Genomic DNA, 26,035 nt, shown 5'->3' with positions numbered 1-26,035 from the left:
CAAACCAAAGTACAATAATGTGTAATATATAATAATATCCCTATACTTACTTCAGACAGGTGAGCAGCTAAGGTCTGAGATATGTGGTTGCCTGTATAATTTTAAGCCAGCTTTAATTTTTATCAAGATAACACATGTGCCTATTTTTAAAATCAGGTGTTATTTCTTTGGAGATTTCTCTGTTCTCTCTGCCTCTTGGATTGATCTGATAACTTCCTATTCTCTCCTGTTTTCTGTCTCTTGGCCTCCTTATCCTATTTTCTGGAAGATTTCCTTCAAGTTGCTCTTCTTTAATTTTAAAATTTTGGTTATTTTAATTTCCATAGTTTTATATTGTTTTTGTGATGATTCCATGTTTTTTATTCTTATTTTACAAAGACAATACATTTTTTTTTTTTTTTACTGCTGGTATCTTCATTGAAACATTAAAATATAATGCTATCTATTGGGGGAGCATGATGGAACATTCATTACATAGTTAATAAGAATTTCATTTAGTGGTTCTGGTCTGTATTGAAAACAGTTTGCCAAAGTCTGCTTGGTACGTATTACATCTAAGAGTGTTCAAACAGTTAACTACCCGTATTATAGAATGAACAAGTAATTGAAACACTAGCAGGAGACTGTTCTAGACAGAATTTGCTAGTAGAGTTTAACAAATGTATTGAATAAATACAATCGTTTATTTTAGAATATTTTATTTCAGGTTTGTTTTGTTTTGAAATGGGTCCTACATTGTCTCTGGTTCCTATGGGTCAGTTTGTTGTTATTGTTGTTATTGTTGTTATTGTTGCTTCTTGTTGTTATTGGACATTTTTCTCCAGGAGTCCAGAGAACCTTGATGTCTGTCCATATTTGAGAAGGAGTCACTGAAGTGACCTGGAGGCCCTGTAGTTGTGTTGTGTGGGGCTTCGCAATGAGTGGGCTTCCTTGTCGGGAGACCTGTCACTCAGCATCTGGAGGTCTTTCTCAGAGATCAGTTTGTTTCTCCAGAAAGGCACTCCCAGTGGTCACCCAGGGATGTTTGCTAGCCATGGAAATGAAGGTGACTTCTTTCTATAGGTTCTGAAGCTGAGTTAATTCCAGGATTATTGTTTGAGTTAATTCAGGGTAAAACATGCCTTAAAAGTAATATTTACTTACCAAATTCTTAAGGCCTGATGATAATTTAAATAATTTACTGGTACAGTAAGTGAGGGGCCTGGTTTTCATACCTGTAGTCTGAAATATACTGAATATATCCTATAAGTGAAGATACTCCTAGAAAGACTAAATTAAATATTCTTTATAATAGAATATACGGTTTCCTTAACATATTTCCCAACCTTTTACATTTCTTGGCAATGCACTTAAATGTAAGTGTGTATGCCTGTCACTCTGAGGAAGAGAATAGACCTATTAAAAATGGGCTTGGAAGGAAAAAGAGACCATAATGACCCTCTGCTAGAATGTATGAGTGCATGCTCACTGCCACCAGAACTTAAAACTTCAACTGTGATATTTTTTAATTTGGAGAAAATCCTGCTTGTATGCTTTTAAACTCTTAACCCTCTATGTGTATCTGTAAAACTTTAAACCAGGTAACATATATTATACACATTTCAGACAGCTCTCTGAGATAGTGGTTCTCTCCACATATGAGACAAGGAACAAGCGCAGAAAAGTTAGAATGACTTAGTCAAGATCATAAATCTAGTCCATGTCATATAGAGGCCAATATTCAGGTCTGTTATATGTTCTACAGCACTTTTCTGCAGCATCACAAGCCAAGAGGACTTTCATTCTACCCCGCAGCAGGGGGAGTCCACAAAATAAAGCTGCTTAGGGCAGGTTATTCTAGTGAAAGTAGCATCAGAAAGAAGAAAAAAGTGAGAATTGTCTAAAGGAAGATTTCCACCTGGACTCACTCCCATCTGATGATGAACTTTTACACTCTGTAGACATATAGTCCAGTCAAGTCCTTTCTTATTGCCATCGGTGAGTGAAAGCTACCTTCCAGGATTATTGTTTGAGCACATTTTTACTAGAGAACCAGTTTATCTTTCAAATATTTTTTTCTATTCTTCTGACTTATGACTCAATATTTATCACTGTGCTGTTCTTTCTGATTGTTTTCATTGATCAAATAGCACATATTGTGTTTCTACCTCCTAAAACACTGCTTATGAATTTCACTCTTATGTTCTTTTTCTTCAGTAACTATTATAAACTACCTAAATCATTATAAACTACCTATATTTTTTGTTTAAAGTATTGGAAAATTTCAGACACACACAAAGGTAGGAAGATTAATGCATTGTGCCCCCTTGTGTGTCTCCAGTGAACCCCCAGTTTCAGAGTTATCAAAATTTTGACAAACATGTCATTCATCTCCTCTCCTCTGCTGTTGTTTTTTTCCCTTTGGGTGACTTCTTTCTCAGGAGCATCCTTGAAAAGCTTAACTCAACCTTTCCTTAGGTATGATAAGCCGACCTATTTTTAAAAACGGGGGTGAGGGGAATTAGGATTCTGAACACAGAAACGTGAATAAATCAGTCAGCTCAGGGGAGCTTTCTGAATCCCAGGGCAAGAACTAAACACAAAATCTTAAAACCAGAAAGTACTGTTTCACTGAAAAATGTTCTAGAACTCCATCTGTGGAGTACAGTGGCCAGTAACCACATGTGGCTATTGAGATTTTAATTAATTTAAATTAAATCATATTTAAAATTCTGAACCTCATTTGCACTACCCACATTTTAAGTGCTCACATGTGATTACTAGCTACTGCACTGCACAGCACGATAATGAATAGCCATTATTGCAGAAGGTCCTATTGGCCAGGGCTCCTCAGCATTCCGTTTGAGAAGCAAAGCATCGATGCCCCTGTAACTTGGACAGGGATCCAATGTATTGAGGAAGGTACCTAACGCCACAGTGCGTGGGAGCTGTGGTGACTGAAGCAGGGGAGCCACATCCAATGGCCTTATTTTTCTCTACTGGCACCTGTCTTGCTGTTTAAGCAAGAAAAATTTGGCTTTAAAGGGATCTTTTGAGTTCTTATTTTCTTAAACAACACTAACCCACACCCCCCCCCCCCTTTTTCCTGTTTTCATTGATATATTATATTCTTGAATAAAAATTACGAGTCTCCAACCGTGGGAGAAATTTTTAAAACTGCTTATAGGTGAGGGAAACTTATATTTGACCAGATGATCAGGTCATTAAATTGTAAGAATAATCAGTTTCTATTTCTGAAATGTTTTTCTTAAACTGAGAAAAGATTATTCATTTCAAAAAGTAAAAAGTGTTAAATATTTCATTCTACGACTACATTAATAGTCTTGTACCAAGGACTAACAACAACAACAAAAACAGAGCAAAGAAAGGAAAAAGAGAAAAAAAAAATTACTTTGGGAATCATTTGAGTATTATTTTGTTGTTTAGAGGTATTCTTTGGCCAGGCCTTTTGGATCTTCTCCCAGTAAGCTCATTTTACCGACAATAAACCTTTGAATGTATTCGCCAGTCACTGTGCACCATTTGTGCTTAATGCTACTTGTTGATGATTAGGGGAAATACTAATGAAACTCCAACAAGGAGATTTTGCTTTTAAGACAGTGATGGCGAACCTCTGACACCTCTGACACGCGAACTCATTTTTTTGGTTGATTTTTCTTTGTTAAATGGCATTTAAATATATAAAATAAATATCAAAATATAAATCTTTGTTTTACTATGGTTGTTAGGGTTTTTCAAAATGCTGACACGCTGAGCTCAAAAGGTTCGCCATCACTGTTTAAGATGTCTTTTGTTGTGAAATGCAAAAGAGTCTATGACATTGTCCCAACTTTTGATGGGGCAGTCTAAGCCAGGAAGACAAAGAACGTATATAATATAATTTGAAATTAATTTAGAAATTGATTAAAGTAGTAGAAGGATTGGAGAGTTGAAATGATGGTAGCTTCAAGACTGCTTGCTCACGAATCAAAGAGTTTGCAGGAGGATCGTCTCATTAAAGTAGTCTGTAGCCGGAAGACTTGGATTTGTCAACAGAGTTCTCCAGACCTATGACTGCTGGCTTCTGTTTCATACACTGGAGAAACATAGTTCGTATGAAGTTCAGAGATTTATAAACTTCAGCTTCAATTACCTTCAAAGATAATTAAACTGGAATTTGGAGCGGTTAATCTAGCAACTAACCTGACAATGAGCTAAATAGTGACTTCCTTCTATTTGCAAGGCATTGCAAGGCCCTGCACAATACCGAAAAACTTAGGAATTATTTTTAACCTTCCTTTTTCACATTGTTTAAACATTCTTAGAGGATATGTAAATGAATAAATGAGGTAGTTTTATCTGAATCTAAGTCTACTTGAGTTGTGGATTTCACCTCTCATGGGTGCATTTTTTTAAAAAATTTGTAGGTAGTATCAATAGGAGATTAGGGTTGTAATCCCATGAGACTTGAATAATAGAGTTTCACACCAAATATTGTCAAACTACCTACTCTGTGCAGATTCCACGTGGTGCCAAGGATGGGAGAGTGGCTCATGGTCACTAGAGGGCAGAAAAGGTCAAGAAGAGATGGAGAAGCCTGGGGAGAAGTGTTGGGAAAGCTTGCTCTGCTCCTTCATAAGGAAGACAACCTCTTACAACTTGAGAAAAAACAGTTCAGTCCCAGAGGCAGAAAAGCCAGTAAATGATCTGAGAATCTGGGCCATAGTCAAAGCAGTGAGAAATGTGGTCAGGGGGTCGATAAACCAGTCTGCACCCACACATAACCAGGCCATCACACTCATGACAGAGAACTAAGTTCAAGTCCAGGTTGAAGAAGGCAGTCAGATTGTAGGGAGTGGAGCAGGTCATCTAACCCTTTCGATTATTTCTCTAATGCGGTTCAACATACTGACCCTGTTGGGATGGGCAAGTGGTACTTTAAGTTGCAGGGAAATCTGATAACCTTCTTTTGATATCGGAGCACTTCCTGCCATATTGCTGAGTTGGTGTTATGACATTAACCAACATTAACTATCACCATTTTCTTCCCGGTAAGTTCTCTTCACATCATAGGGTACTTCCTCGGATCTAAATAGCTGGTGTTTACAAAGGAGAGATTAATGGACATAAAGATGATATAATTTTCTAATAAGTCAGGCCATTTCCATTTTTTTTTAAATTGACAATTTAGAATTTACCTCTAGGTCAGTGGTTCTCAACCTTGGCTGCACATTAGAATCACCTGGGAATCTTTTTAAAATCCTGATTTCTGGGCCTCATCCTCTGGAAGTTCTGTTTCTTTGTTACTAATGTTGTGGCCCCACCCCATAACAAAGAAACAGAATTTCCGGAGGATGAGGCCCAGGAATCAGGATTTTAAAAACATTCCCAGGTGATTCTAATGTGCAGCCAAGGTTGAGAACCACTGCTCTAGGTGTTAAATACCCATAAAGGCAGGGTGGATAGGGATATAACAAAGAATAAAAGTCTTCACTAACTCTTCTCCTATATACATCCATAGCATTCTGTATTTTTACTTCAGTTTTTGCACACATTCTAATTACAGGTGCATGCTTGTCAAGCAGGCAATATTGTACACTTTATGACACCAGGAACACATTCTCCCACACTTAGCATAGAGCCTGCCTATGGAAGCCAATCACTAACATTTGTTGACCTCACAGAATTTATAATGCCCTTGGAGCGAAAGGGAACTATAACACAGATGTTAAAAGATACAAGATGAAGTAGAATTTCAGAGGAGAAAATTAACACTTTAGTCTCATCAAGAAAATTTTCATTAAAATGGCATTTAGCTAGGCCTCATACATGGCTGGGATTTACACAGGCTGAGAGAGAGAAAGGAACTTTCCAGAAGGCAGAAGTGAGAGCAAAGACATCACATTCTACTTGGAGGCTTATATTAATAGATAAGACTGCAAGGTAGATTGGAAAAACGCGTATGGATGGCCTAGAATCCCATGCTAAAGAATTTATAGTTTTCCCTCTGGACCAATGTTTTTGGAAAGTGTTCCTATCCAGCCTGTAAGATACCTCATATAAAACCCATCCAATTTCCAAAACCGGTTTGGCTCAGTGGATAGAGCGTCGGCCTGCGGACTGAAAGGTCCCAGGTTCGATTCCGGTCAAGGGCATGTACCTGGGTTGTGGGCACATCCCCAGTAGGAGATGTGCAGGAGGCAGCTGATCGATGTTTCTAACTCTCTATCTCTCTCCCTTCCTCTCTGTAAAAAATCAATAAAATATATTTTTAAAAAAACACAAAAAAACCCCATCCAATTGACAAATAAGTTTGTCTAATGCCACATTGCTGTATTTCTTGGAATGTCACAATGCACACTAATAAAGATCCTAAAGTCCTACAGGAAATAAACTTTTGAACTTCCTTTAACCAAGTATTTCCCAAATATGTGACCACCTTTGAACTCTTTTAGTATCCAGCAAATCTATTATTCCTCAGAGCACACTTGGGAAATTATGTTTATGCAATAGCCAGTCTTCAAAGGTTTTGAAAAGAGGATTGCCATCATTAGAAAATATGTTTATATTTTTACACCTTGAGCTAGAAAGAAATGCAAATACATAGATAACCTGACTCATTTGGCTTCTTCTAGAGGGATTTATCTTTGTCTTAATTTACATTGTGTGTTATCTTAAAATGACCAAGTTCATTTGGAAGTAGGCAGGATAAGCAGATAAATTTAGATGCCCTGCTTATTCATGTTCAGCTGTTACTAATCATTGCTTACTCTTCCTAGTTTTCTCCAAGGATTAAAAAGAGATGTGGTTCTCAAGGTGTGACTGCTGGATCAGATGCATGAGTATCACCTGAGAACGTGTAAGAACTGAACGTTCTCAGGCCCCATCCCAGACCTACTGAGTTAGAAATTCTGGGGGTGAGGCCCAGCGCTCTGTCCTTAGAAAGCCTTCCAGATGATTCTGACACACACGGAAGCTGGAAAACCACTTGAGATGGGTAACCTAAACCTTAGGTGAGGTTGAGAGCAGGAGCTTCCAGACACTTCTTCAGCTGCCACAGCCTCTGTGTGACCATTTTAAAGTAATTACAGTATTTTAAGTTCATCTTCGTTTGCTTTCTTGTTTACAAATTAAATATCTGAGATTTTGCACAGCTTTTTGGTTTCTTAGAATTAAAGTCACCGTATCTTTCTTATCGTGACAGCCATCTGCTAAATTTGTTTCTCATTTAGGTTATAGATATAATTCCCCAGAGAATATTAGCTTCCAGAGCTTCACAGTTTACCTTTTCTTTCCCTGGGCATGTGGCAGACATTCCTCAAAGGAAAAAAACAAAAGCAGCATCATAAGTAAGTGGTACAGTAGGCACTCTGTGTCTGTTGATTTTCAATCAAGAATGAATATTTTTCTCTCTGAGGGGAAGAGCCTTTTATCCCTTTTATCAATTATGTAACTGTGGGTATTTCCTGATTAAATTATAACTTTATCCATGAGTCTTCTTTCATTTTCCTTTGTTTAGAAATGTACATTTGAAACAATGGGAAACCTTGATGAGCCTCTCTCCTTTTTTGAGGAGGGGAGAAAAGTTGTAATAAATGCAAAATTTTCTTCTCACCTGTATAGTCCTCTAGTTAAGGGGCATTCAATACAATTGCTTCTAAAAGTATGTTGGAGATAATAAACTTTACTTTAGAAAATAATTATAAAATCTAGTTCATGTTTGATAAAGCACAACCTGATTCCTATTGCTTCAGATCCCTCTCTTTTGTAGCATATTAAAAATGTGATTATATTTGAAAGTCCTCACAGTAAATTATAAACTTAACTTTAAAGCATGTAGCAATAGAGGAACTTGTCAAGGTAAATCATCAATTTTCACCAGTTTGTGATGATTATAAAGTGGAGACCTCCAAAGAAACTGAAATTCAGAGGAGAACTCAAACTGAAACTGATTTAGACAGAGGTTTCTCCTGGTTCCCTCCCTACCCCTGTTTAGTAGGTAAAAAAAAAAAATTCCTTTAAAAATGTGAAGGTTGCTAGGACTGTAGAACTCATGTACCCAAATTTTCAAGCAGTATGAAGCTATTGTCAGAGAACAAGTACAGTTTGTGTCTTACAGTTAAATGTACCAGACAGACTGACCAGCTCAGCAAATCACACGGTTGGAACGCTGAATGTTTGTTTTAAGAAAAGACATCCGGTTTCCATAGCACTATGATTTTATAGCATAGATCAGATTATACTGTTTATTTAGCTAACACCATTTCCCCTCAACCTACTGAAAAGATTGAATCAATAAATCTTGAACTCTTAAAAAAATGTTTAAAATAAGCATGTCACAGCATAGAGTGAGTCTGTATGTGAGAAGGAAGGTAGAAGCTCTGCCAATGAAATTTTACTTAATAAGATTTGTATACGTTAAAAAAAAAGCTAAATTTAGAGTAGTTTTTGCAATCCTTTTTTCTATTTATAATGTCTCAGATGTAGTATGAAACCATGTAGTGTGGATTTTGAGAGGATGTTCATGAAAATAGTTTTTATAAAATTTTGGAAGTAGAAAATATGTGATTTCTTCTTTTTAAAAATACTATAAATGGGTCCATTCATATAAGTTCTGCTTATTTATCCTTTGTCAAAATATTGACTTTCTAAGTGTTCAAATCAAGAAAATGTTTAACCTCTTAATTCATAAATAGTTTAAATTCTACTTTACACAAATAGGTTTTCAGATAATTTTACTTTTAGTATCCCAGCTTCGAGCTTTTAACTCTATTTAGTCTTTTATGATCTCTGAAATATCTCTGGACTTAACTTAAATAGTATGATTAACAATGGCTTCAACATATTTATAGCTATACATTTATTTTGTTTCGTTTTTACTGCTTGCCTCAATTTATTTTCTTTGACTAGTGATCTATGACATTTGCACTGAGAGAATTTGGATACAGTTGTGTGAAGACAGTCGTTATTGACACTGAGTAAGATATTAATTCAAATACAGACTTCTTGATCTTGAATCTTTGATCCTGACTTTATCTTTGAAAACTTGCTTTTGGGCTTACTCAGGACACTATTTACTTCTGTAACACCCAGTCAGTCAGTCGTTGAGATCTGTTTCCATTTCTGATGATTTCATTGTGGACTTTATTATTCTACAGAATAAAAGTTATCCTGGGCATATATGCAAAATGATAAATATAAGTTCATTCATTGAGGCATTGTTTGTAATAGAAAAATATTAGAAGCAGCCTAAATGTCTATCCATAGGGAGGGAACTAGTTAAATAAATGTTGGCATTCCTTACAGTGGCATCCTATTCAACCACCAGTGAGGCAAAGCATACCTTTGTGGACTGATGTGAGACAAGGTCCTAGAGATATTGTTAAAAGGGGAAAATGTAAGATGGATAACAGGATGTCAAAGAAATATCTGAAGGGATGTCCAAACTAAAAAAATGACTGCTGTTGCCTTTTGGAAGGACAGCAGGTAAATTAGATAGCTGGAGGTTAGAAACTCTTTTTCTTTTTTTCTTTCCAATTTTGTACCCAGTATAACCTACGTTTTAAAATTACTTTTAAAAATCAATCTGATTAGAAAAGTGCTGATAGGTCAGTCTGAAAACGCAAACTATACTATATTTAACACTCATGAATAAAATGCATTTTTACTGATTAAAATGAAAAGTTGGATATTACAGCAGAAAACTTGGGCAAGGTTGTTTGGCTCTGGTTATGAGGAAGTGATTCTTCCTTTAATATTTTGCTTTTTACTGTAGACTTATCCTGGGAAATTATTTGTAACTCGGGTTTAATGGAAACTCTTTTGAAAGCCAAGCATTCTTCAAAGCTATGACACTTGAACTTATCTCTTTTGAAATTCTGATTTTTTTTTTTATAATAAAGCACAATCTTCGGTCATTATTCAGCCTTATCAAAATTAATAACAGTTTGTCCTCCTAAACTTAGAGCCATCTGTAGTTTTAATTGAAGTTTTGTGAAAGAAGTTGGTTGGATTTTTCTCTTTTCATATTCTAAAAATTGTCTTAAGAAACTGAAATTACCTTTAAACTATTAAAAAAGTATTATTTACCGACTACACTGTGCCTACTACAGTTTAGAATCACCTGCTGTTCTGAATTATTTTGTAAATTTTCAGGCATTCTTAAATTAGTTATTATTTTATTAAATGCAAATTTGCTTTATGAAGTAAGTGGCATGCAGTTCGAATATAGGAAATAACTCCTGCAAAGAAATGCTTGATATTCAGAATTTGGAACAATTGGTTGGCTAGGGAAACATTAATGAGCATCACAGACTGACTTGCTTTCACAGGAATGAATTTAAAACTATTGCTGTCTTTTTTTTTTTTCGTAAATGGAAAAAGAACTTCCAGTTGTCCATATTTATAGCAGCCGTATGTCCCAGACTTTGCAGGATAGTTCCTAATTTCATATTCTCCACCTCCTCAGAATAGGCATATTGATTTCTAGCTTGGAAAGTGTGCTCATTCTTCTAATAGAAAGATAGTTCTTTGGGATCATTTCACTTTAAGTAGAAGTTAAGAAACTCGTTTCAGATCACTTGTTTCAAAGGAGGAAGATAATAAGATGTGTTGCAAGACATTTTGAAAATACATCTTTATATACCAGAGTGACTTGAGACATGGAAATTTTTATTATGTGGGATTCTTGTACTATGCTTTTGTTCACAGAATGCAGTCAATGAACAAGGAGTATAGAGCAACAATATATGGGATGAAATGTTTTCTTTCTGTCCTGCAGTGCCCAGGCACTGCCTCTGCAATGAAGACTGAATATTGAGGGAAGATGTATAAGTTAAGAGTTTTTAAGAAATAAGGAGCACAATTAACGCATGAAATGATACTCAGTATCATTGGCCATCAAGGAAATGCAAACAAAGCCACAATGAGATACCTCTTCATATCTACTAGGAGGGCTATTATAAAAAATATAGGTGGGAATTAATGTTGGCAAAGATATGGAGAAATCAAAACAGATTTACAGTGCTGGTGGGGATATAAAATGGCACAGCCACTTTAGAGAGTCTGGCAGTTTCTCGAAAGGTTAAACTGCAATTCCACTCCTAAGTATATACTCAAGAGAAATGAAAATATATGTTAACACAAATACTTGTACTCCAATGTTCATAGCAGCATCTATCTATCTACTTATATAAAAACCCTGGGTGGTGTTCATCACGACCAGAACCACCGTGACCAAGTGGAAGGAAGTCAGTCCTGCAGGGGTTGTCTTGGCAACGGCTGTGCCCTCCCGCGAGCCGTTTCCCGGAGCTATTTCCTGTAAGGGCAGGGTTTGAGGCAGGAACCCGCCCTGGAAGTGTGGAGGCATATCTTTATATAAAGTGTGCCGCGCCAGCACGGCCAAGGGTAAACCTGAGTGGGGGGCGGCTGAAAGGCTTAGAAAAGACAGACAAGAGAATGAAAGGGGGTCTCGGTGGGATGCTGCTTCTCTGAGAGACAGAGACCATGCCCACAGCCATGTCTTTATTTTAGAGCAGATGCTACAAGGCAAAGTAAGGGTGTGACCAAGATGTTTACAACATTCTACTGGGTTTCTATCCTATTCAGCTACATGTACCTGAACTCTATCAAGCCTACATCACTCAGGCATGTGGGGCCATGTGTTCGGACTGTAGGTTCAAGCTTACAACTACAGCTGTTGGCTATAATTGTGCTGGGAGGGCCCTGCCCTCCAAGCTGGGACTTGCACGTGGCAATGAGAGGGCTGTGCCCTCTCATCATTCCAAGGCTTGAACCTGTCCAAAACACTGTAGTGGCTCCCCACAATAAAGTTTTAATTCTGTTTCTTTGTTACTAGTGTTGTGGTCCCACCCCATAACAAAGAAACAATTTCCAGAGGATGAGGCCCAGGAATCAGGATTTTAAAAAGATGCCCAGGTGATTCTAATGTGCAGCCAAGGTTGAGAACCACTGCTATAGATAATATTAAACATATATCTAAATGTGCAATTCTTTGTCCAAAAAATGAGCATGTTCAAAAATTAAATGAAGAAAATTTGGATATACTCGATGGAGATTTTCACAAATATTTGAGTGATGATTCCATTAATTCCACAGATGATGCTGAAAAGGAAAATTTTCCCATTGAATTTCTTAATAGTATTACTCCTTCGGGAATGCCGTGTCATAAATTAAAGTTGAAAGTGGGTGCAATCATCATGCTATTGAGAAATTTCAATAGTAAATGGGGTCTTTGTAATGGTACCAGATTTATTATGAAAAGATTACGACCTAACATTATCGAAGCTGAAGTATTAACAGGATCTGCAGAGGGAGAGGCTGTTCTGATTCCAAGAATTACTTTGTCCCCATCTGACACTGGCCTCCCATTTAAATTGATTCAACGACGGTTTCCTGTGATGCCAGCATTTGTGATGACAATTGATAAATCACAAGAACAAATTCTAGACAAAGTAGGCATATTCCTACCTGAACCATTTTTATACATGGTCAGTTATATGTTGCTTTCTCTCGAGTTTGAAGAGCATGTGATGTTACAGTTAAAATTCTAAGTAATTCATCACAAGGGAAATTAGTCAAGCACTCTGAAAGTGCTTTCACACTTAATGTGGTGTACAGGGAGATATTAGAATAAGTTTAATCACTTTGTCAGTCATTGTTTGCATCACTGTTGGTTTTTTGTTTGTTTGTTTGTTTGTTTGTTTTAATATATTTTATTGAGTTTTTACAGAGAGGAAAGGAGAGAGATAGAGAGTTAGAAACATCGATGAGAGAGAAACATCGACCAGCCGCCTCCTGCACACTTCCCACTGGGGATGTGCCCGCAACCAAGGTACATGCCCTTGCCCGGAATCGAACCTGGGACCTTTCAGTCCACAGGCTGACGCTGTATCCGCTGAGCCAAACCGGTTTCGGCCACTGTTGTTTTTATATCATGTTTTTCTTGTTTTCATATCATGTCTTTGTTGTTTTTATATCATGCCTCTGTTATATCCTTTTGTTACTGTTTATTTATTAATAAATTTATATATTATTTTCATATACATTTTACTAATTTTCTTTCATCTCTCATACTTCTATTATAGAGAAAGGGCAAATAGCAATATTAACCCTACCAGACCGCTGTACCGATTTTTAGGTAATTTCCACACAAAGGTGGAATATTGGCGCTAGATGAAAGATAGATGAAAGGTATACCTATTTTCTACAATGTCTCCAAGTTCCATCTTATTCTAACCACTTGTTTGCATGTAACTAACAAACCTGAGGCCCTGAACCTAACCATCCCCTATACCTGGGCTCCTGAGCATTAAAGAGAAAAAACCAACATGATATAGAAAAATGTTAGTTACATGCAAACAAGTGGTTAGAATAAGATGGAACTTGGAGACATTGTAGAAAATAGGTCTACCTTTCATCTACCTTTCATCTAGCGCCAATATTCCACCTTTGTGTGGAAATTACCGAAAAATCGATACAGCGGTTTGGTAGGGTTAAAATATCTCCACTAATTAATTCCCTTTTTTTTAAAAAAAAATATTTTATTGATTTTTTTACAGAAAGGAAGGGAGAGGGATAGAGAGTTAGAAACATCGATGAGAGAGAAACATCAATCAGCTGCCTCCTGCACACTCCCCACTGGGGATGTGCCCACAACCAAGGTACATGCCCTTGACCGGAATAGAACCTGGGACCCTTGAGTCTGCAGGCCGATGCTCTATCCACTGAGCCAAACCGGTTAGGGCAATTAATTCCCTTTTAATGTGCACAAATCTGGTGCACCAGGCTACTAGTCTACACTAATAAAAGACAAACATGCAAATTGACCATACCTTCGCTATGTCTTAAGCCACACCCACCAGCCAATCAGAGTGACTATATGCAAATTAACCCAACCAAATAGGTGGCCGGCAGCCACGGAGCTGGAGCAAGCAGGAGACTTCGTTGCCCCAGTGATGGAGGAAACCACGCTTCCTGCCTGCTGCGGCTGGCTCTGAGCTCCACTCAAGGCAACAAAGTCTCAATTATAGAAGATAAATAAACCCCAGATACCTGCTTTCAGCTGGCCATGGCCACGGAGCTGGAGCGACCAGGATGCTTGGGTTGCCCCTGGTGATAGAGGAAGCCAAGCTTCCCGCCCCGCTCTGGCTGGCTCTGAGCTCCACTCAAGGCTACAAAGTTTCAATTATAGAAGGTAAATAAATCCCAGAATAAAAAAAGAAAAAGAAAAAAAGGAGAGGCTGGGAGCTTCCATCACTGGGGTGCTTGGCCAACCTGAAAGCGGCCCTCAGCCCCTCACCCATACTGGCCAGGCACCCCAGTGAGGACCCCCCCACCCTAAAGGGGGTGTGGCCAGCCTGCAAACAGCCATCAGCCCCTCACCTGGGCTGGCCAGGCACCCCAGTGGGGACCCCACCATGAAGGGGGTGTGACCAGCTGCAAACAGCTATCAGCCCCTCAGCCAGGCTGGCCAGGCACCCCAGCGGGACCCCCACCCTGATCCGGGACACCCTTCAGGGCAAACCAGCCGGCCCCCACCTGTGCACCAGGCCTCTATCCTATATAATAAAAGGGTAATATGCAAATTGACCCTAACAGCAGAACAACTGGGAATGACTGGTCACTATGACACACACTGTCCACCAGGGGACAGATGCTCAATGCAGGAGCTGTCCCCTGGTGGTCAGTGCGCTCCCACAGGGGGAGCTCTGCTCAGCCACAAGCCAGGCTGATGGCTGCTAGCACAGCGGTGGTGGCAGGAGCCTCTCCCCCCTCCTCAGCAGCACTAAGGATGTCCCACTGCAGCTTAGGTCTGCTCCCTGCTGGTAAGTGGACATCCCCCGAGGGCTGCCGGGCGGCCAGAGGGATGTCTGACTGCCAGTTTGGGCTGATCCCTCAGGGAGCGGGCCTAATCCAGCAGGTGGACATCCTCCGAGGGGTCCCAGACTGCAAGAGGGCATAGGCCGGGCTGAGGGATCCTCCCCCGCCCCCCGAGTGCACAGATTTTTGTGCACCGGGCCTCTAGTATATATATATATAAAAGGCTAAGCGACTGTTCGACCAGCTGGTAGCTATGATGCACAATGACCACCAGAGGGCAGACACTCAATACAGGAGCTGCCAAGCATTTGGGATTCTCAAAATAAATCAACTTTCCATCGCCAGTCACAATTAGATGCAAAAAAGACTTTCTTTTGTGCCGTTGAAGCAACATTTTACCGAGGCCTTTCAGTTTTCCATTTGTCTTTTGTTCAGTTGATGTGGCATCCATTTTCCTTCCTTTAAAATCTTCCCCATTGCTTGTAAACAATCGGAAATTGCTTGCTGAGCAACATTTAATCTTTCTGCAAGTGGTTTTTGAGTTTGGCACACATCTTCATCCAATAATGCTTGTAACTGTTGGTCTTCCAACTTTTTACTGTTGACCTAGACGTTCTTTGTCCTTCACATTGAAATCATCACTTTAAAAGCGTTTAAACCAGCATTTACAAGTATCTTGAGATGGAGCATGCTCACCATAAGCTTCCCGAAGTGTACAAGAACTTTCAGCAGCACTTTTCTTCAAAATAAAGTAATGAATTAAAACTTCCCGCAAATGCTCTTTTTTGGGCATGAAATTCGACATTTTTAAGTGTAAAAATACCTATGATGTTACCACCTTCAGAAAATTTGACATATGAAGTTTTGAAGCTTGTTGTCAATACAACAAAATAGCATACATATCAAATTGCATATATATCAACATATGTGTAACTCCATCTATTGAAAAAAATCTGCATTATTAACCAGTACAGCTGGTAAAAAAAAAAAAAAACCAAAAAATGTGCCATAGAGCAGCCTTAAAGGTATAATTAAAAGTTAACTTTTCCATTTCAAAAATTGTCATCTCCTGTTCTGGAATATGGCCCTAAGCTCAGCTAGTATGTTAGGCTTCAATGTCCAGCCATGCTCCTTTTATTGTATGTACCTGTTTGAAATCTCCATAGACTGGCCCAGAGGAAAGGGAGCAGGGAGTTCATTATAGAACCCTTCATTTCAAATGTAACAGCTAACACTTACTGAATGCTTACTATATGCTGGGTTTTATGCAGAGCATTTTATTTTAAATATATTTTTATTGATTTCAGAAAGGAAGGGACAAATAGAAACATCCATGATGAGAGAGAATCATTGATTGGCTGCCTCCTGCATGCCCCCTACTGGAGATCGAGCCCACAATCCCTGCATGTGCCCTGACCAGGAATTGAACCGTGACCTCCTGGTTCATAGATCAATGCTCAACCACTGAGCCACACTGGCTGGGCATATACAGAGTACTTTACATATATTATCTCATTTAATTCTAACAAAACCCTATCAGGTAGATATGATTATTCCTGTTCTTCTAGAAGCATCTCTCTTATTGTTTTTCTGTGGGTCTTCTACTACTGTTAATCTGAGAGTTCTCTTCTCCATCATTTTCTTTGCTTCTCTCCTGCTTTGAATCCCCTATACCTGCCCTTACTATGGTGAACTCCCTCATTTTGGTGAAGTATATCCTCATTGCATTCCTAAGAATACCAGTGTCTGACTATGTCATTATTGTACCTTTATCATTGAAAAAGATAGTTCATCTGGGTATAGAATTCTATGTAGGAAATATTTTTCTCTCATAATTTTAGAGATATTATGTCTCTTGTCTTTCAGTTTTGGTATGATCTGTTTTGTGACTCCCAAAACACTGAGTAGAATTGCTTTATCTCTGTTGCTCTGAAATGTCAAAATGATGTGTCTCACTGTGGGTCTTTTTTTTTTTTTTTTTTTCCATGCAATTTGCCTAATACTCAATGGAGCCTTTCACTCTCAAAATTCATTTCCTTGAGTTCAAGGAAAGTTTCTAAAAAGTTTATATAGTATTCTAAGTGGTATACTCCAAAGTGTATAACATAAAATTCAACCATGAAGAAACATTCGACAAACCCAAATTGAGGGACATTCTGCAATTAGCCAGTCCTTTTTAAAAATGTCCAGATTGCGAAAGACAAAACTGAAGTACTTTCCAGATTAAAAGAAACTAAGGAGACGTGACAGTTAAATGCAGTGTGTAACCCTGCATTGGACCCTGGGTCAAAATTAGTGGGCATGTAGCAAAATTAGAGTGAGATCTGTAGGTTAACTAATAGTATTCCTGGTTTTGATCATTGTGCTGTAGTTATGTAAGATGTTAACATTTGAGGAAGATGACTGCTTTTTTCTTCAAGTATTTTTCTGTCCTATTTCCTCTTTCTCTTGACTGCTTGAAATTTTTTTGCAAATGCTTTTTATTTTTCATATTAGATAAACTCTATGGATATGTCTTCAAGTTAACATAAATTTTCTCCTGTCATTTTAATCATATGTTAAGCCCACCCACTGATCTTTAATTCAGATACATCTTTTATTTCTAAAATATACATTTGATTCATTTTTAGAATTTCCATTTCACTGCTGAGATTCCCCATCCATTCATTAATTATGATGATATTGTCCTTTTAAGTCCTTAAACATTTGTATAATAGCTGTTTTAATTTCCCTGTCTGCTAATTCCTAGATCTGGCTCATCTTGTGGTTGGTTTCTATTAATTATATTTTCTTTGATACTAGATTATATTTCTTTGTATATTTAGTAATTTTTATTGTATCCTGGACAGTGTGTGGTACAGGATGGAGACCATGAATTTTGTTATCTTTCCCTGAAGGGTATTGATTTTTGTTCTAGCAAGTTGTTAACAGAAGTCCAAATGCTATCTCTCATCAGGTGAACATCAACTGAAATCTATGCTCAATCCTCTCAGCCTTCCAGCTGTTGCCTTTCACATATGCAGTTCAAGAATCAGCTAGGAATTTGGGTAGGGTTTATATATAGATCTGGAGGGACTCTTGTGGCTTCTTTCTTTTAGGGATTGTCCCCCTCACTTTCCAGCTATGCCATTAACCTCAAACTAGGTCTTCAAACAAGTAAGATTTTGGATTTCTGCTTAAGTTCTAATCACTTCACCATATGAACTATGGAGTACTACCAGGTGGAAAGCCATTTAAATACGAATCCAACCCACTATAGTTCTTTCTTTCTTCCAAGATTGACTCCCCTCCAGTTTCTGCCTGCTTTTGTCAGTCTATGGTGCTTTCAAATAGTTATTTTCAGACTACATAATTATTATCTGCAAAAGGATCAATCTAATATACTCTAATCTGCCATTACCAGAAATTATACCATATTACTTTTTATTTTCTATTGATATTATATAGGATTGAAAAAAACACCTTTTACATTTTTTTTGGTGAATCATGGCAATAGCTCATCAAAATTTTATAAAAACATTAAGCATATTACTAACCTTATTTTTTCTTTTTCTCTTGTAGACAAGAGATGATTTTCTAGGTCAAGTGGATGTTCCTCTTTACCCATTACCGGTTAGTATAAATGTTCATGATTTTACCTTTTATGTTTATTGTTTTTACTTTAATAAATACATAAACATATACATTGTAATTAATATTTGAGGAATATTTGATTTCTAAAATATATACTGATATCATTCCTTGAGTATATTATTTTCTGAAAACACATCTCAATTTTCTGTTTTAATTTTATCTTACATGAACCCCAGTAAGAAACAGAGCCATTGAAGTTTGTTGACATGAAAACATTCTTTGAGAAAGATCAATTTGAAAATATTCTATTAAATAACTAGAATGGGGAGATAGGTTATAACAATATAGACATGAAATCTGGACCAAGCATATAACAATGGAGGAAAACGGATTCAGGAAACATTTTATAATAAAACTGCATTGGACCAAATTTCTGACAGGGGGGTTAAAAATGAATAAAAAGTACAGATAATACAGGTTGAACTTGGGTGATAAGGGTGGTATCTCAAATAGAAAAGTTAGGAAGAAAAGCCCTTTTGTTTTGAAATATGACAGATATATTTATTTTTTTACCATACTGAATTTCAATAGAAAACAGGAAAAATGAAAACTTAAAAGTGGGCAGCTGACAGAGATGTGAAAATAAATTGTGTAGGGAAAAGGGACTAGAAGAATTGAGAGAAATCAATGTCGAGGTAACAGCAGAATCTCTGGGAATGATTGGCTGGCTGTCCAAATAAGAGAGATGAAAGCACTGAAGGCAAACATTGACCCTTAGATGGCCTGGGTCTGCCAGAGGAGAAGGAGAAACAGACAAGGAGAGACAGCAAAAGAACCAAGTGAAATAATGTCATGAGAATTCAAGAGTCCCACAACTGAATGGGTAGTTAACAATGCAAAATGCAACAGGGAATAAAGGATAATAAAAAAGGCTGCTGAACTTGATCAGAAAGAGAAGTAGTACTTCTTTACCATATCAGTCTTTTGAGATATTTTTGGCTCTCTACCACCTTCAGAGATTACAAGCTTTTAATAATACATTGAATTCAGTCTTATTTTCCACGCTGTTTACTTTTTCATTCTCCTAGGATTGTCTCTCTGCTCTCACCATGCCAGCTTTCTGACATGGCATATTCCACTAGCCACTCTGCTGTTTTTTCACTTCCTACCCTATTTTTGGCTCCACAACACACCTGTTCAGCTAGTTTTAGATTGAGTTGTGATGCCTGTTGCAATTCCTATGGTGCAGAAAAGTGAAAGCACTATTGATTGTAACCATTTCATCTAAAGCTATTTTTTCCCCTCAGTTCTGACTTCAGTTATGTCTTAAATCATAGTTCATGAATAGTCTTGAAAAGTACATATTTTGGTGTTCTAGATACATCTTGAAAACCCACTGTTTTATTCTAGACAGAAAATCCAAGAATGGAGAGACCATATACATTTAAGGATTTTGTTCTTCACCCAAGAAGGTCAGTAACTATAAAATAATAACATTAAGTTTTTAAAGAATTTCTTTAAACCACTTTGAAAATTCAAAGTTTAAACCTTTGTAAACAAGCTACTTCTAAATATTTTATTATTTTTCAAAAGTTTTATTGTTATATCTGATTACAGAGTAATATATGCATAATACAGAAATTATATATATATTATGTAATATGTATTATATAATATATACATAATACAGAAAAGTGATAACACCCTTTTGGGAAAGATTTGTCCCCCTAACACTTATCAGACTAAAATTTGTCATTTTATATCGTCAAGTGTACGTAATTTTGTCACACTATGCTTTAAAAAATCACAAACATCAGTTTACCTAAAACTAATACCGACTTGACAGGCACAAAACCAATTTCAGAAAAACCTAACTACATGTTGTGTACTTTAATAAAAAAGGGTATTTCATAAAATTCAAATATTTAGAGAAAATAACATGAGTAAAGACTGGAATCTAAAACCCATAATCTCATTTTCCTAAACTAAATTACTTGATTTTTATCAAAATGCTGGTGTTTTAAGCTCCGTTTGACCTTCTGTACCACATAGTCAAGTCTCGTCAGGACACGTGTGAGGACTGAACTGTCAGGAAGGTCAGAGGAACGCAGAGAAAGGACATCTGTAAAAACAGTGTCTGCCTTGTTTTTAAAGCTAGAAAATACATTTGAAAAGCATACAATGGGAACGTAGCAAATTTTTTTTCACTTAAAATTATTTTTAAAAATTATTCTTTGCAATATAAATATTAAAGAAAAAGGGACAGTGCTCTCTGGCTATTAATATTTACTTTTTCTAAGAGAAGTCACATATTTAAATTCTATAAAAGTCTTGGAATACAAATCTCTTTTCTTCCTTTAATTTTAGACTGATTGTGACATCTGCACACCAAGAATAACTAAATAAATATTTATTCTCTTATTTGATTGCCCTACTAGCCTGCTTTTCAATTTGTCAAATGCTTTCTAGTATCCTTACCTTTGAAAACTATAAAAATTTACATCTTCTATCTGCACTGGATATTATTGCAAGTGCAGAAAGAACTTTATTCAGATAGAAAACGAACTATATTCCCAGATTTTTAAAGCCCCATTAAGTCCAACCCCACAGACTTACTATCTAGATGGAAAGAGAGGAAACCTATCATTGCAGAGAAACTCTTCTATAAAACATTGTCAGGGCAAGATTTCTGTATCTGTCTTTTATAGCAATAAGTCAGTGTTCACAGCCCCTTAAATATGGTGACAGGCCACCGTTAGCGGCCTTGGAAATAAGCATCAGGGATTTTATTTGCCACTCAGGAAAGGTCCACTTACCAAGTCCATGCGAACTATACACAGAGGAACAACTAAAAAGATTAAGGGGTCACCGGGGAGGCATATTTCTTGAAGACAGAATAAAAGAATTAGGACTCTTGTCTAGAGAGACAAAGTCTAATTAGTAACATAACTGATATCTATAAAAATCACCGCAAAAAAATCTATATAGAAAGGTGGGACAAGCAAAGATTTCTTAAGTAAATAGGATGTTAAAATTGATGGGGGCAGTAAGTCTTGAGGTAGAAGTCTAAGGAAAACAGGTTTAAAAAATTTAAATATTAATACAGCGGCTAGCAACCTTTAGCTTTGACAACTCATTATTCAAAGAGGTGATAACAATATGAAAACAGATCAGGTAAATTAGTGTATGGCAGATTCACATAGCTGTCAAAGAAGGACGTAATGTAGGATTCAGACGGTCGTCAGGCTTTGCTCTTCCCTCTCCCATCATCTTATACAATGTGGTAGATTAGAATCTCGAAAGCGCGTCTTTCGTCTCCGGGGATGCCTTTCCCCATCTCCAGAATGCTGTGGCTTCACAGAGTAGGCAAAATAAAACCTCAAGTTCGCTTGTTTCACCTGGACCTCATCATCGGCCATCACCACCTCCTTTATGTCCCCTGTAATCCAGCCAAACCCAACCACAGCCATTCCCTTAATTGCACCCTAGGTTTCCCATCTATTTCCTTGTTTTTGCTCTTTTATTCACTCAGAGGCCTTCCCCTTCACTGCCATAGATCAAAACCTTCATCAATCTGTGAGGCCCAACTCAAATGCCAACTTGTCTTTCAAACTCTCTCTGATCTTTAACTTAAACTTCCTGAGTATCTTATTTATCTCATGACAGTTATTTATACGTATATGTTCCTTTTGTTCCACTGTGTATTCCTTTTCCTAGATACCTTCTGCACTGGACCTTGTCTTTGAGTCTCCTCTAGTAGCTAGTGGGTGTTCAATAAACTCTTAGTAAATGAATGTTTTTCTCCTAGTGTTAAAGTTTTGTGAATAATTATTTTCTTTTCTACAGTCATAAATCAAGAGTTAAAGGTTATCTGAGATTAAAAATGACTTATTTACCTAAAACCAGTGGCTCAGAAGAAGATAACGAAGAACAGGTTGAGGAATTAGAGGTGAGATTTTGTAAATATTTGGTTAAACTAAAAATGAAATACCTAATTCCTTACTTTAGTATTCTGTGAAGAAAAAATAACTTTATACAATGTGTGATATAAATTATTTACCTGGATATTTATTTATTTTACCCCACCATGTATTAAACATTTCTTTCTTCTAAGGGTATTTCTATAGAATGAATGGCCATTATCAATGGAATTCTAAAAGGTTAGAGAATAGAGAATACAGTGTTATAAATGAAAGCATTTGTCATAATCAAGTCATTAACTGTTTCTAGTTTTTTGGTTTTCTAAACCATGTCATGTTCTACTTTATTATAAAACCCACATAACTTTGTAAGTTAAATACATGGAAATTTGAGGAAACTCAACTAATTAGGAACTTTTTAATGAAATGTAATTTCCTTTCCTATTATGGTTGGGGAGGAAAGAAGGGGAATGAAAAAGAGAGGAGCGAATTCAAGTGATCTACTAGGCCACATTTATTTGGGGTAAATAGAATTTAACAACTTTCATGGATGACAGAATAAGAGGAAGTCCAAGTCAAGTATTTGGCCAGAACTACTTACACCTTAGGTGCGTGAAGAAGAAGCCGGCCCAGCCGATGTGGCTCAGTGGTTGACTGTCCACCCATGAACCAGGAGGTCACCATTCGATTCTCGGTCAGGGCACATGCCTGGGTTCGGGCTCGATCCCCAATTGGGGGCGTGCAGGAGGCAGCTGACGAATGATTCTCTCTCATTGATTTTTCTATCTCTCTCTCCCTCTCCCTTCCTCTCTTTGAAGTCAATAAAAAAATATTTTTTTAAAAAAGAAGAAGAGGCCGAGAGTGTGTATTTGGAATAGAATTGGTCTGGGAATTGGAGAGTGGAATCCTAGTTGCAAGGTCTGCTATGAGCCAGCCAGTGATTCTGTGAGTCCCTGAACTTCTCTGAACCTCAGGCTCTTTATTTGCAGAGTGACAGGGTGGGGTCAGATGAGCTCTAGGGGTTCTTCCAGCAGAAATTTTTATGATTTGAATAAAGGACAAAAAACACCTGTCCACTGAGGTTCCCATTGCAGGAACATTATCATCAAAAGATGGCACATAGTGTATTGGCACCAACTTGCTTGGGAGGGTGTGTGTGTGTGGGTGTGTATGTATGGTGTGTGTGTGTGTGTGTGTGTGTGTGTGTGTGTGAGGCATACCTCCCTCAACAGCCATGCCTCTTTGCTTGAGGGTCTGATTAGATCTTCAAAAGAACTATAAAGGCCGAAACCAGTTTGGCTCAGTGGATAGAGCGTCGGCCTGCGGACTGAAGGTCCCAGGTTCGATTCTGGTCAAGGGCATGTACCTGGGTTGCGGGCACATCCCCAGTGGGAAATGTGCAGGAGGCAGCTGATCGATGTTTCTCTCTCATCGATGTTTCTAACTCTCTCTCTCCCTTCCTCTCTGTGAAAGATCAATAAAATATATAAAAAAAAAAGAACTATAAAGCTGAGGAACCTCCCCAAAGACTGGGCTCTACCTCACAAACCCACATACCTTGAGAAGGGAAAGAAAGCTCGAGAATAAGCAGTGCTTTTGCTATAGAACTTTCAGGGAATTTTTTATATACACAAATGGGGAATCTGAAATAATGGGAAGAACTTTTTGTCTTTGAGTCATCATATATAATAAAACCCTAATATGCAAATTGACCAAACGACGGAACGACCGGTTGCTATGACGTGCATTGACCACCAGGGGGAAGACGCTCAATGTGGGAGCTGCCCCCTGGTGGTCAGTGTGCTACCACAGAGGGTGCACCACTCAGCCAGAAGCCGGGCTCACGGCGGCAAGTGCAGCAGCAGTGGCGGTAGCCTCTCCCGCCTCCACTACAGGAGGGTGGTAGGGAGGGAGGGGTCCTGGACTGCGAGAGCCCGGGACTGTGAGAGGGATGTCTGACTGCCTGCTTAGGCCCGACCCCTGGGGCCTAAGCTGGCAGGCGGACATCCCCGGAGGGTTCCTGGACTGTGAAAGGGCACAGGCCAGGCTGAGGGATTCCCCCCAGTGCACGATTTTTGTGCACCAGGCCTCTAGTAGAATATCATTAGCCCTTTGTTTGACTGTCAAAGAACTTGGTGTCCTTTCTTATGTCTATAATCACTTATTTGATTACCTTTTTATCTTTTTAGTTTTCCTCTGATTTATCATATAATAATCACTTAAAAGTTTAAAGATATTTATTACATCAAAGTTTCTGACATTTTGGTACACAGGGTATTTTGCATAATGAAATTCTGTTTGAAATGAAGGCTGTCTGCTGTAAAGAACGAAAATTCTTTATTTAGTAACTTTTAAAAAAATTAACAGCATTTTATTATTTAGTAACCTGCTCCAAGTCCTGCCCACATGCACATATCACAGGTACCTTATTCACAGTTGAGTTTCTGTGGGCAGAGCTGCTTCGCTTCATTTGTGGTCTCCTGTCTCAATGTTTGAATTCCCTCAGAATGCACCTTATAATTTCAGTAGATGTAAGCGTGTAGGAGTTTATTTATGAAAGGCCCCAGGAATTCAAACACATGAATCTGTGCTTATTTATGTTCTGTGTAGCTAATGACCAGAGAAGTCTTGCCTTTGACATCTAGTTTGTGACTGAATATACACAATTCTACTATTTAAAGAAAACAATGGCCATCTTCATAAGAGGCTACTCTAAGGCAGCTAGTCTTCCTTAGTAAGATGAAGTCTGGCTATAAAGATATTATGTAGCATTTTCTTTTTGTACCCCTTGCAACTGTTGATTTAGGGTGTACGTATTTCACAAGATTAACATACAGTGTTGGTTGTAGCTCTGAATGCTTTGTTTCTGGCCTTTGACTCCATTCAATTGTGGGCAGTTGCATCTTTAGCTTTGAGGTTAGTAATTAAATAACATTCGTTGATACTTAGAAAATTATTCTGTGAGGAACATTAGCTGATACATGTTTAATAGGAAGGCATTAGGTAAAAAAAATTAGAGCTCAATCTTTCTAAACAATGTTAAAATGTACAACTGTACTTTTTCAAACTTGAAATAGGCTTTTTACAAAGGGTTCTTAAGTTAGTTTTTCCTTTTCCTTGGATTTGTTTAGATAGCATAATCCAATAAGCAGACCTTTAAGAGAGAAATCCTTAAGAAGATTTTAACTATTTTCTGATACCATATTCCTAGCTCTGACTAGTTTTACAGTTCTTTAAAGCAGTAACAAGGACCATTTTATTAATAATTGTCATTAATCTGCAGAAAAATAATCAGTGACCATATTAAACAAAATACTTGTTAGTCTTTTTTTTTTAGAGTAAAATATAAATTCAACTCACATACTTTGGAAATTGAAACTGGAGGAATAAAATTTAATATATACAAGGCTAAATTTTAGGTTTGTTGATCCTATATTATGATTATTTCAATGAATGGAGAAAGATAAAAGGAAGGTAAACTTAGATGGAGAGAAAAAGTAAGAGGATAGAGGGGAGGAACAGAATGGAGTTTGGGCATTAAAAAATAATAAAGCGATGCCAGTTCCCATAAAAGAGGTAAAAAGGAAAACAACAAAGAGGAAGAAAGAAAGTGAGTTCCCATCCACATTCCTTCTCCCAGAATAATTCTTTCAGCCTTCCTCTCCCTCTGCTTCTCAGGCTTTCACAGTCCCCTCCAAGCTGACCAGAAGAGCCCAGCATTG

The 26,035-nt window shown here is 37.6% G+C and overlaps 1 protein-coding gene across 6 annotated transcripts in view; it reads left to right on the top strand.

Moving 5' to 3' along the window:
- Window positions 1-26,035, top strand: part of NEDD4 (NEDD4 E3 ubiquitin protein ligase) — a 119,062-nt gene that overhangs the window by 56,518 nt on the left and 36,509 nt on the right. For 5 of the 6 annotated variants that reach the window (XM_036302240.1, XM_036302231.1, XM_036302249.1 and 2 more), the window contains 3 exons: window positions 18,382-18,432; window positions 19,804-19,865; window positions 22,240-22,342. In XM_036302240.1, the coding sequence (XP_036158133.1) occupies window positions 18,382-18,432; window positions 19,804-19,865; window positions 22,240-22,342 (216 nt within the window). Of the gene's footprint in view, window positions 1-17,776; window positions 17,868-18,381; window positions 18,433-19,803; window positions 19,866-22,239; window positions 22,343-26,035 lie in introns of all 6 variants that reach the window. The other variant, XM_036302269.1, reaches the window with a different exon arrangement.

Source organism: Myotis myotis, unplaced genomic scaffold (genome assembly GCF_014108235.1).
Source record: "Myotis myotis isolate mMyoMyo1 unplaced genomic scaffold, mMyoMyo1.p scaffold_m19_p_1, whole genome shotgun sequence".
NCBI classification, from domain to species: domain Eukaryota; kingdom Metazoa; phylum Chordata; class Mammalia; order Chiroptera; family Vespertilionidae; genus Myotis; species Myotis myotis.
The sequence above is the reverse complement of the archived record's forward strand: the minus strand, read 5'-3'. Positions and strand labels throughout refer to the sequence as shown.